This window comes from Acyrthosiphon pisum, chromosome A2, assembly GCF_005508785.2.
Source record: "Acyrthosiphon pisum isolate AL4f chromosome A2, pea_aphid_22Mar2018_4r6ur, whole genome shotgun sequence".
Taxonomy (NCBI): domain Eukaryota; kingdom Metazoa; phylum Arthropoda; class Insecta; order Hemiptera; family Aphididae; genus Acyrthosiphon; species Acyrthosiphon pisum.
Window position 1 is genome coordinate 7,089,255 of NC_042495.1, and position 13,198 is coordinate 7,102,452.

At 30.3% G+C, this 13,198-nt stretch overlaps 1 protein-coding gene and 1 long non-coding RNA gene across 3 annotated transcripts in view; one reads left to right on the plus strand and one right to left on the minus strand.

Moving 5' to 3' along the window:
• LOC107883974 overlaps positions 1–13,198 on the plus strand; it is a 63,741-nt gene that overhangs the window by 2,024 nt on the left and 48,519 nt on the right. The window lies entirely within an intron of this gene.
• LOC100169458 (facilitated trehalose transporter Tret1) overlaps positions 9,467–13,198 on the minus strand; it is a 10,530-nt gene continuing 6,798 nt past the window's right edge. For both annotated transcript variants that reach the window (XM_016805129.2, XM_001950311.5), the window contains exons 5-8: positions 12,112–12,497; positions 11,681–12,025; positions 10,740–11,008; positions 9,467–10,643 (exon numbers count right to left, since the gene is read on the minus strand). In XM_016805129.2, coding sequence (XP_016660618.1) covers positions 10,373–10,643; positions 10,740–11,008; positions 11,681–12,025; positions 12,112–12,497 — 1,271 coding nt within the window. In that variant the 3' untranslated portion in view covers positions 9,467–10,372. The remainder of the gene's footprint in view (positions 10,644–10,739; positions 11,009–11,680; positions 12,026–12,111; positions 12,498–13,198) is intronic.

Here is a 13,198-nt window from a genome sequence, read left to right on the forward strand (position 1 = left end):
CCACTTGTACAGAAAAATGTATTTATAATGATCTCCCACAAATTTCATCGACTCTCATCTGCATAAAAACTTACCCATAATATTTGAAGAAATTATTTAGAGGGAGATAAACCCTCCTAAACCTGAGATAAACAAACCTATTTAAAAGTTTATTTACCCTTAATAAGTTTAGAGTTTTTGTTTTGCTTTGTAATAACTAACCACTATAATAATATAATAACACTACAATAAATAAATGATTGAACATAAACAATAAAAAATATTATATAAAATATATGTTGTTCTAAATTTATTAATTTTTATTAACTAAATTAGTAGGCTGTTATAGCCATAGCATTATAGTTAAAATAGCATTCTGGTAGTTGGTACTTATACCACAATTTTTTTTGTATGTAATTGAAATTATTCTTATTGATGATTATAACTTTAACTTATAAGAATTCCAAAATTAATATATTTGTAAGAATTATTAACTGAAATGATATTGTGTTATTAAAATTATTATAATATAATATAATTCATAGAGTAAATAAATAGACGGTATAAATAATAAAGACCCGATATTTAAAATTATCGTGATATATTTTGAGATAGCAAAATATTAGATTAAATCTTGTATATCATACGTATTAATAATTATTGTTATGATTCAGAAGTATATTGCACTTACTATATGATACTTCTCACGTTGTGTAGGAAACAAATATTAAATAATACTAAACAAAATGTTTTAATGTTAATATAATATGATTTTCGTTTCGTTATGCTTTATATACGGTACACTAAAAATTGTTACTCAAGTTTTATAAATTCGTTAAAAAATATTAAATTATTTAATACAATTTGGATATTTTAGGAGCATAATAAAATGTTTATTAAAATGGTATGTTCTTTTAATAATAAAGCCCAAAGAGATAATTAATTTACATTTTTTTTAACCTGAAGGAACTTAAATCTTACTTAATTTGTTCAAAAGACAAAAGAATCGATATGATATGCGTATAATAATAATTATTTTTTTTTATTTAATGTATTTTTTAATTTTAGTATAAACCTTTTAGGAAAATTATTGTTTTTATTTATTTTTATATTTATAAACGGGCGTGCTCAGCACAAGTGTAGACATAATATGTATATAATTTACAATAATATTTAGTTATTACAGTGACTGCAGTTAATCTTCAAGATAATACATAAAGTAACATTGTAACAAATAGTAAAGTTTAACTATTTAAGTACCTATACTGTATATGTCATTTTGTAAAAATGTATACCTAATCAAAATAATTCACTAAATGAAAATTATTGAAAATATATAACTATGAAAACTTAACTTAAACAGTTAAACGTATGCCATTGATAAAGAATCTTCAATCTAATGATTATCCAGTCAAAAAATTAATATTTAGGTAATAAAAAAAAGTGAGAGAGACGTTCAATCCACATTTAAATTGTATAATTCGTAAAAAAACGAGTTCGCATTGAATCAATAGCTTTTATAACACCAACTAATGGCTTTCGATTGTTTTGGGACAAAACAGTAGATTAGATCCATAATCAAATAATGATCTGACAAAGCAACAGCAGAGTTATTTCAACGCCAAATGATTGTTAAAGTCAACGATTAGATTTTAGTACACTATATAGTATCTAGTCATTTATTTTAATATATCCATATAATATTATTGAATTATTCAGTAATCTGAGAGAAAATTGATGCATTGTTTTAACAATACCTAAATTATGTTTTTCATGAAATAGACTATAAATCCCTGAGAGATGAAAACGTTTCAAATAGCAGGCTGTTTTTCATAAAATAACGAAACAATTTTAAACACTTGATGTGTGGTAAAATTGATCAATTAACATGTTACTCTAACGAATTATGAATTGTTTATAAAGCAATATCAGCGGCGTATTTACGGGGGGGGGGGATTTGGGGTTTCAATCCCCCCCTTGGTATTTTTTTTTGCTATTATTAAAGGATTCAATACACTGAATCGTCAATCGTTTTAGTATTTACTACCTATGTATTTTTCATTTTTGTAAAGTAAACTACATATAGCGAAGCCCCCCACTATTAGGTACATATTTAATTCAGTGCCTCATCTTCTCCCTTTAGCAATTCCTAAATACGCCACTGAGCAATATACGTCATAATACCTATTATACAGACTTCTTATTATCTATATTATTTAAATCTATATTACAATAAAATCTATCTATATTTATATCATTATCTATAGCCTCTGCAGCGGTTAAGTTGATTTTATATAATGCCACTTGTTTTCCACAGTTTTTTTTAACGATTGTTGTTATTATAGGCACTTATAATATTATGTTTTAAATGTATTTAATAAAATGGTAAACAAATATAGTTGATTTAGGATCACAGACCACAGTAAATGTACCTAATACATATATAGGTAAAAGGTTATACAATACATTGTAGCTATACCTATATATTATAATTAAACTATTGTAGATTAGTCTCTGAAACCTACATTTAAATCTTATATAATATTATATATTTGTTGAACATGGTAAAAATCCAAATGGTAATACTTAGGGACTTATGGACCCTCGTTACTGTGGCGGAGTCGTGGTGATAATACTATGTGCATAACATTCGCTTTTAATATTAAATTAATGTTAATATTCGTTGTCATAAAAAGTTTTCGTATAAAATTAAAATTAAATTTATGTATTTTAACTAAATAAATTTACCGGTTTATAGGTTTTGGTTCTATACTTGCGCGTGTAAAATTCAAATGTATCATTCATATGCCTAAGACGTGAGGAATTCGGCAAAGTCTCACATTCCTTACATTTATATATTATAATATACTATGTATAATATACTATGTATAATATACATACAAAGAGAGACCGTATAAAGTAGTTCCGAATATTCGATGAGCCAAATCCTGAACTACAACTACCAAACTGTATATATGCTATGAGGACCTTGCTTATATATTATGTAATCAAATATAGAAGCAAATAGAGTCGGTATAGTTTCAATGTTTAATATTGTTATTATTTATGAGTTGGCCGTTCGCGTGACTTCTTGTTTATAATATATGTGATTTATGACCCTTTGCGTATAAATAAGGGTCGAACATTGTCTGCGATGTAAAACGGCGATTTGCACCCCCTAGACGCACTGAATCTGCTTCTCGTTTTTTTACAATTTTCTTCATCTTTTTCCCCCCGTCGCTCTTCTTCGTGCTCGTGATTTAGTTCCAGCCAGTTTTTAATACGATGCATATTTCCATAATACGCGTATAGCGCTTTGAAAATCGAATAATATTTGCGTATACGATGTTCGGCGGTGGCTTAAACGAGAGCCGGAACAAAAGTTTGAATTCTATACGGAACGGCGGATGCCGAAGGAATGTTGAAATGGTTTACGTGTAAACTAGCGCAGTTTTCGTCAGATTTTCAAAATTGTTTTATTTTTTGTAATTAAAACCGTCGGTGAGTGTGCCCGGTGGTGGCGTCCGTCGTGGTCGTAGCTATATAATAGTTATTATGCGTGCTAAGTAAGTGCAGTGACTGCAGAATGACAAGCTGTGGTGGCGGGCGGGGGTGGGCACGCAGGCGTTGATTTTATTCTTGTCCCGAAATTCCCTTCTCTTATAAGCCGCTGTCGACCTTTTATATAATATATATAAGAGCTTATAATTAAATTAATAAACGTTTTCAATAACGGCGTTTACGGCCGAGCGAACTATGGAATACGGCGAGGTAGGGCAGTGAAAAACTCCGGCATCTTTTCCCGCAGCGCTTTGTCGCCGGGTTTTGAGCATCCCCAAAAAGTTTCTCTCTGCTGCTGCAGTAATGAACCACCCCCGCCACGAGCACTGCAACACCACGACGGCGTTGCATTTGTGAGACGCTCTACCTACTCGAAATATTAATGAACCAGGCCGGCGAGAGGTGCTTTTAATAACCAACTATATTTTTAAGACTTCCTGCAGATAATAGCATTATAATATTATCATTAATACCTATATATATATAATATATATATACTAGCTGTATTACCCGGCGTTTCCCGGGGCTATAAATATGAAACCACGATGGGCGATCCAACTAACTGCGTGGATAGTAAATAAGTCACTTTTTTTCTTACGTGTAACCAATTGGTTTAACTCAGTCGAATGCTTTTTGATTCTATACAAGCCTCAGCCATACACTTTGTTGTTTATCAAATGTAATAGCTGTTACCGGTGGCTATTATTTTACTCTTACGAACTGTCCGGGATCACAAATAATTTGTGTGCAAAATACCCAATTAATATTATATCTGTACGACTGTATTATAATATCTATATTATTAAGTAGGTATCTGAATTTATAATTTATAATCTATCAGTCTATTATTTTCGTTTTGGTTCAGTGAATTGTCAGTTGTTTTTTTTTTTGGTCAAAATCGTACGAGTTTACTTTTTTAATACCTATATATTAACATCGACCATACATACATTGACTCTTTTATGTATAATAAGTAATAACTGAAACTCAATTTTCCGTTTGTATAGAACAGCTACAATTTCACTAAATGACAAAGCATAATACAATACACATAATTATATCCAATCATAATAACTATTTAATTATCTGTAACCAATGGAAACCCTACATCAAAACTAAAAAAAATATTATATTTCTGTGAGTTAGAACAAATTTCAAGTATGTATTTTTAAGATGATATTAATAAGTTTTAATAATTGTACCATGTCTGAAAAAATTACTACTTGAAACATACTGACTGGCAAAAAAAACCTCCACTCAGAATCATCTAAAATGTATATTTAAAAAACAAAATTTTCTGAATAAAATAAAAAAATGAAATAAAAATAGTACTTAATATATTAGTCTCTGATAATAATATTGTATTAATTTACACAAAGGCACAATATTTATAAATATTATATTGTATATATTATATTATTATCGGTTTTGTAAAGCGGAGAAGAGAAGTTCTTATATTTTGAAAAGTTTACATTATCTACTGGTGCTTAATATGAATTACATATACGAATTAACAAACTTTGCTATGAGGTATTGAAACATTTTCCGTTATATGATGATTAATATTATCGATGTCTACTCAAAACCACGTGATATTGAAACCCGATGTTGTACCATACTTTTACTTATGCAAATTATATCATTTTAAGTTTTGAACAAATTATACATATATTTATGTATATATTTTTAATTGTGCTATAAATTTAAACGTTACCTTGAATAAATTTGTATATAGGTTGGATAAGATAATAATATTCCTTCTATATATCGTCAGCTCCGTCATTGGTTTTCTGTCGATTTTTGTTTTTCCATAAAGCATACATTCGCTATACCTATCTCTACTCCCTACGATCGTAATTCAACTGAACACGCACTCGTGTTGTGCTTGACTACAACAACTTTCTGTATTATATCGACAATATTATACAATATCCAGTCTAGATTATATCGTGGGTGAGTATAGGGAGGCCATTTCGATTGTAAACGCAGCTACATAAGAGGAAGGGAGATTTACAATATTGCGATATGTTTTTACCACTTAAATTTAGGGTATATTTTTTATGATGCACGCCGTACCAAAAAATAAAGAGAAGCACACGAGGGTGTTGTTGGCGAGTAGGTAAGGAAAAAAATAAGAAAAAACAGCGTATATGAATAAATGATTGGCCGAAAGATGTATCAGATTTTTCAAAGAACAGAAACTGAATGTTCTCGGATGGGCATTAAATAATTGACGAACTCGTAAAATATGCGGACCGACCCCGTATTTTTTGTTGCGAGAAGATATGTACAAAATGTTTTATCGAAAGGAGTTTTCATTTAAATTAAAAACTCGTTCACTTTTATTAAGATCCTATATAGCCGACCGAAGAATCTGTTTCATCTTCGAATTTTAAAGGGGAAGCCTTCATACTTCCTATTCCAATTCAGATGTATATTAAATGCGTAGAACGGATACAAATTAATCAAAATTGGTTTTCAACGAAAAAATTCCAAATTATCTTTCGAATTCATAAAATAGTTACTTAGTTTTATAATATTATTAATATATCTAACACATTACACTGAACTACCAAAATATTTAAATTGAAATTAATGTGGTACAGGTCATGTGTACAGATAGTTATAAATAACTTATGATAAGAGAAAACACTAAACAGATTTAAGGAATAAGGTGATATTATATAATTTAAGATAAGGTAAGAGTACTAAAAAATTACGATGAGTTATTATAATTAATAATTATATATAAGTATCGTAAAGGTAGTCTATTATATCATTAGTTAAAAAAATCTATTATAATTAACTATCACATACAGCAATGTTATATGATAATATGTGTTCAATATTCATTGTTGAACTATTAAATTTTGTACCTTTTGGTTATTTTAAATTTTTTAAATATTAATAATATATTAAAGTTGAAAGTGCATATGACTAAAAAAGTCAAAAAATCCAATACATTAAAAAAAAGTGTATGAACAATGGCGTCAAGTCACTGAAAAGTAATAATTACATTTTGCCATCCTTAAATAAAATAAAAAATACGGTCGCGCTGTACATACTATTTTGTACATATATAATATTATAAAATACAATATTCTATGTATATTATACATATATTATACTCCGTATAGTATATCCTATATTAAAATTATGTCACCCTTTAAAATGGACCGCGTGTTTCCCTTTACGCAAGAAAAAATCTAATAAAAAATATGTGAAAGCGTTCAGGAAATGAGTTCTGAGCTGGTTCATATTTATTATTGACAGCAAGAACAAAAAAAAAAACGCTCTTGTTCTGAACTCCGGGAAACGCATTTATAACAAAAGGGTACGTAAAAACACTCTTAGCAATGGCACTCCTTAACGGGAAAAAATTCATTTTCACATTTTTTCCCGTTTTGTTCTGTTTCCTCCGTTGTTGTTTTATCGTTTTTTGTGTATATACCCTTCACGCTGAGGGTGAAAATTAATGGAGGTTATTTCCTACGCGAAATCATTCGGCACCGTTTACCAATTCGATCTAATGAAGTAGCTGGAATCTGATGGTTTTTTTTTGTTTCTTTTTTGATATATATATAATATAATAGCGCTTTGTTCAATATCTTTTGGATGTCCTATAGTTCAACTTTACATTATTCGGGAAGAATCTGTAGCGTAACTGAAAAGCAATTTCTTTAAGATAAAAATTGAAAACTATCTATATTATAATGCTGATGAGAATGTGTGGAAAAAAATTATACATTTTTCTACGTATATAACCGTCTCAGTCTGTAAGTTTGTACGCCTGCGGCACCCTATGCTCCACTTGAATTGTGTACTTTTTAAGACCAACAACTTTTTATGCATTTTTTTATTGGCTCCAATATAAATGCCTTAAGTACTGAACCATAAAAATAACGAGCGTCTTTTGCTTTTAATTAAACCGCGCCCAGTCGCTAAAAACCACCTTTTCTACCCACTATACATTATATGGGGTTCGTTGATTAAATTTTTTTTCATTATTGACTCGGTTTGTATGCAAAAAATCTATAAAAATATATCTCGAGGAACGCCATTGCTCCGAACCAGAATTCGTGTGCAAAAGTATAATATTGTGATCGTCTCGAATATACTGCATGACAAACGCTAATACCTATCGCGTTAATAATTGTTTTAATAAATTCGCGTAGGTACACACAAACGGGGTGTATATAAATATATGATCGACCTTAAACACAACACTTCAGGAACACGTCATTTAAACCTATACATGATGTGTTTCTTTAACTACATATAGGTATGTTTAATGTATATAGGTACATATGTCATATATATATATATACATAATATATACACATATGTAAAATATGTTTACTGGCGGACCATATTGTGGGATGATGACCCTTTGCTTGGTCATATATATATAATATATTGCATAGGTACCTTTTTTTCAAGTGGTTGTACCCATTCTCAACGACTCCCCGCAGCGACTTCTAGCATTATGCGTTATGTAATCGTTCCGGGTTCTATCAACGATTTAACTGACCATATCATTTCACCATACAGTGACCGTAGTAATTTAACGCAGAATGGTCATTATTTGACTACATAATATTATAATAACGACCCTCTCTATGTGATGCAATGTGGTCGACACCTACTATATTAATGTGTGTGGAGTATAAATATTATTTTTAAAACTGTCAAACGTGTAAATGGTCTTTTCTGACGAGTGGGTGCATATGTAAATATGTCACATTGATCTTTGCGGCTCATACTTAATAGACTCGTTTATTATTTAATTTAAAACTTAAATGTAATATTATATTAGAATTTATGTTATGATAATTATATGTATATATGATATAATGTATTTTCCGTGGACCGATATGAAATGTTTGAGGTGTATCTGACATATTAAACGTCCATTAAATAACTGGCATTTAATAATATAATATTATAATATTATACTATTTTGTATAAAATGAATGTATTTTTAATGACTTATGTATACCGTTTCTCTTTGAGATCGCATCTTATTACAATCGATTATGTTTCCCTTTAATTATAAACCACTGGTGGGACGGGAGAAAGAATATGATTAATACTTTCTTTGTATATATATATAAAGATATATATATATAGATATAAATAGCTGATATTCGTTTTTGACTCCGGGGGCGAAAAGATAAATGGAAAAGACGTGGAAAAGAGTACAGAAAAAAAATAATAATAAACGAAATCACATGATTAAAAACCGTTTCATAAAGTGGCAAAAGAAGGGCGCGCATTGTGTGTGCCAAGTGCGGATGATGTAGGAAAAATTGTTTGCGCCGGGTGCTGCGTCAGGTGGTGGGTGCGCAGGGAACGGGTGGATATGGCTGGGGAAGTAATTTAAGCTGCTGAAAGAAAATGACACGCGAGGGGGTGAGGTCGCGTGAAAAAAATAGAATGGAAAATTCAGTGAGAGAGAGAGAGAGAGAGTGAGGGTGGGGGGTTGGGGGGCAAGAGAGAATGAGAAAATGAGAGACAAAAGTAACGGAGAAAAAGATTCAGTTTGTCGAGAAGCTAAAAATGAATCGGTATAAAGGGTGGAAAATAAACTGCGTATACCCAACATGATAACAGTGGCTGGCCCCTTGTTATAATCGGACCTTAACGACTTCGGTTCCCTCCTTAAAATAATAATAATAATAATAATAATAAAAAAAGTATGTATAACAAATCTTTTGACGTTGTTTTCCAGTGTTGTTGCTTTTTTTATTTCCTTCTTTTTATTTAGTTCGTTGCTTATTATATTATTTGCATGCGTGTCGCATTATTGTATTCAAACCCACAATATATGAGATTTCTTGCATTGTTATTTATTTGTAATTTGTATGAGAAGAGGTGTAATTAAATTGTACCATAAAAATTAGTTGTTAAGAAATAAGAATAGGTGTTGAATAAAAATAACTATATTTGATTTATTTAAAATAATTATTTTGTACACAAAGTATTTTTATTTTTATGCTATTTATATACATATTAACACATTTGATAACAATTATTAATTATAGAAGCAATATCCAAAATTAAATTAATACAATATTATATTGTACGTATTTATAATTTATATAATATTAACTACGAAAAAATTTATAACAATACTAAGTATCTAATAAAATATGATCCATTAAAAATAATGTTCTTATGTCGCCACAAATAAAACCACGTTTCCAATATAAAAAGTTAATTTATATCTATATTAGATAACAAGTTAGCCCTGAATTGGTCGATTTTGGTATATTTCGTGACCAAAAAAGTTCAAAAAGTTCATAATAGTTTATTATATAATATAAATATGTGGTTTCAATATTAAAGAAGACGATTGCGTTTTAAAAATAATTTTGTATGAAATTCACTAAATAAAAAGTGAAACATAAACATAAAACCAATAACAAAAAAAAAAGTTTGTTTTAAGTAGTTGCTTTCAAAAATAAACATAATCACAAGTTCTAACATGGAATATTATATAACGTGTAATAATAAATAAATATTAACATATAAACGAGTGGTAAAATGTAATAAAAGTTGTGTTCAAACTCAAAACTAGAAATTTGAATTATTTTACATATCAGAATAGTTCTAACCTACTTGTTGCATATTATTGAGTACATAAAACACGTATTTATAGAATTTGATGTTTTAATAATGTAACAATACAAATCTCATAAATAATAGCATTGTAAATTTGTAACCGTCACGCTCCATAATGGCACAATCAGAATGTAATAATCCAAATTTATATATATATATCGTCCAAGGTAACTTTTTAATACCAAATCATTAATTTAAAATTAATATATCAACAAACGGCCTGTGAACCGGGTATCAGCTCAGCTGAAGTTTGCTCCTTTTTGGGTACAAAAAATTCCTCGATTTCCATAAAAGTTTTGTTCTCGGTCTCCGGCATATTTCTGTAGAGGTATATGAACCCAACAAAACTGCAAGCCGCCATCATGAAGAAGGTATTGGTTAGGCCCAAAGTGTTTTCAACGCTCAAATACACTTTGGTCGCGGAAAACGTTAGGATGTAAAAAATTGCAGTGGTCAGACTAGATGCGAATCCTTTGGCTCTACACGAAAATCATGTTATTATATTATACCACGTTAATATGGAGTAAAAAAATGAAGATTGTATATACGATATAACATAGGTGTATGTATATTACTCGTTAGGATATATCTCGCTGACCAACGTCCAAGGCACTGTCAACATGCCCATAGCTCCAGAAAACATGATGATCGAGTAGAGCACCATTGGCACGTAGGTTTCGGTTGAAATCAATTTAGAATTCATACACAAGAAGTATACAGCGAACATGCATATTGCCAGAGTGTTTATGCACAACGTCGATAAAGTCAACATTCGTTTACCCAATTTCCGCACCGTTAAAGTGAGTCCCACGCTTCCGGCCAATTGCATAAATCCAAAAAGCACCTTGAATATATTATAATATTATGAGTTAAATGAATAACGGAAAAATATAACACCATATTATTAAATCTATAATTTTTTTTTATATTTCGTCTTCATAAAAAAAAAAAAACGATACCTACCTATAATAAATACACATTACAAGATCGTACGCAAAAAAAATATAAAAAGTGTTTGGTTCAATATATTACCAGCTATAATGTATTTTGCATTGTTGTAAATATTATATCTAAATTGTATTTTATTAATACTCAAATTTTTACCAAACTTTACTGTACAAGTATGTTTGAAGTTCAAAAAAAAATTATATTTCAATTTATATTATTATTGTTAGGTACATGAAAATTCATCCATCATTTATGCGAAAAATATATAAATAATAAACAGTAATAGTTCTATAGAATAGTTATTTTGTCATTTATAAATTATAAATAACACATAAACACGATGGTTTTGATATTATGTTTAAAATTTAAATCATGATTCAGTAAACAATTATTAATGAAAATAATTAATTTATTCATAACTCGACAGTAGAAATATATGTCATAAATGATATGTATGTCAATACCAATAAATATTATTGATAATAAAAGTGTTAAAAAAAAGTATTTAATACCAATATAATATTTAAATAATTTACAACACTATAGTTACCTAATAAAATATACTCACTAAGGATATACTATGGGTATCTTTCACTCCCGATTCGTACATTAATTTAACGATGTAAGGACGGCAGGGTGTCAGACACGAAATCAACGTGAATACATAGTAAACGGTGACCAATCGTAGTGGTCGGTACACCGAAGCGCTCTTGACCCACAAAAACGACGAGAACAGTCCTTTCGAAGCTTTTATCGTTTTTGATTGGTCGACAGACGTCTTGTAATAAAACATCAATTCTTGATACTCGGTGGCGACCACGCAAGGATCTACCCATCCTCTCAGCCAACAAATGGCGTTCATGGCCTTTTCGTTTCTGCCTTTGGACAGCAACCAAATCGGGCTTTCCGGTATCTATATGCACGAGAATAAGAAACGGGTATATAATTATAAAATGCATTATCGACGTAATTAACAGAAACAGATCGATCAAAACTCACAAATGCCACGAACGTCAGACACATGACCGGACACAGGGCGCTCACCGCGGCCACAGTCTTCCAGTGGAAAACGTAACTCAGCCCGAAGCTGGACAAGACGCCTATCAGACACGCCATGTTTACCACGCATGCCATGATTCCCCGGAGTCTGGGTTCGCAAATCTCTCCGATGTACGAGTACGCCGGGCCGTCGTTGAAGCCCAAGCCCATTCCCATCGTTATGGTCGACCAGTACAACATGGTAACCGAGTTGGCGTACCACAACAGTATCCAGCCGAATATGCTGGGAACGCAAGCCAGAACCACGCAAGACTTCTTTCCGAAGTGTTTCTGCGCGTACCCGGACAGACAGCTCCCGATCGGTTGACACAAATAGAGTATACTTCCTGAAAAATAAATAAACGAGAAAAACAATGTTGGTGAATTTTTAGTATGCCGGTATGTAACGAAAAATGTATCCTTTGAATATGATATAAGCACTTTCCTTGTATAATATCTAGCTAAAAGGCGCAGTATATTTATGAAACGGGAACCCTGATAGCATTTTGTAATGATAATATTATAACAGCATTATAATAATATTATAATCACGAATAATATTATTATGATGTTATAATAATATTTTTAGTCAATCATTTGCTATCTGGGAATGTGGCGATATTCGTCAACGAGGGTACATTATAGTTTATCAGCAAACGTAATAAAATGCTAAGAAAACATTGTGTCCATCATATTATACATGTCGTATTTACGCGGCAAAACAAAATTAATACCGATAATCGCTAAACTACTAATAATAATTTATAAATTAAAATATATTTTTTTTCAAAAGACGTTAAATGCTGCAAAATGTCAACATTTAACAAACGCTCCTCGTTTTATGAGGAATAGTCAAGTAAGTCAACGGACTTATTATAATACTATACAAAACTGCAGAGGCGGCTTGGACGTAATTACAAGAGGTGCACTGCACTCCCAAAAATATGGGGTGGGTGTATTTTTGTACATTTTTGGGAACTGTTATCGTTAATACTTACTACTATTACCATGTTTATGGACTATAATGATATTATATAATATACTTATA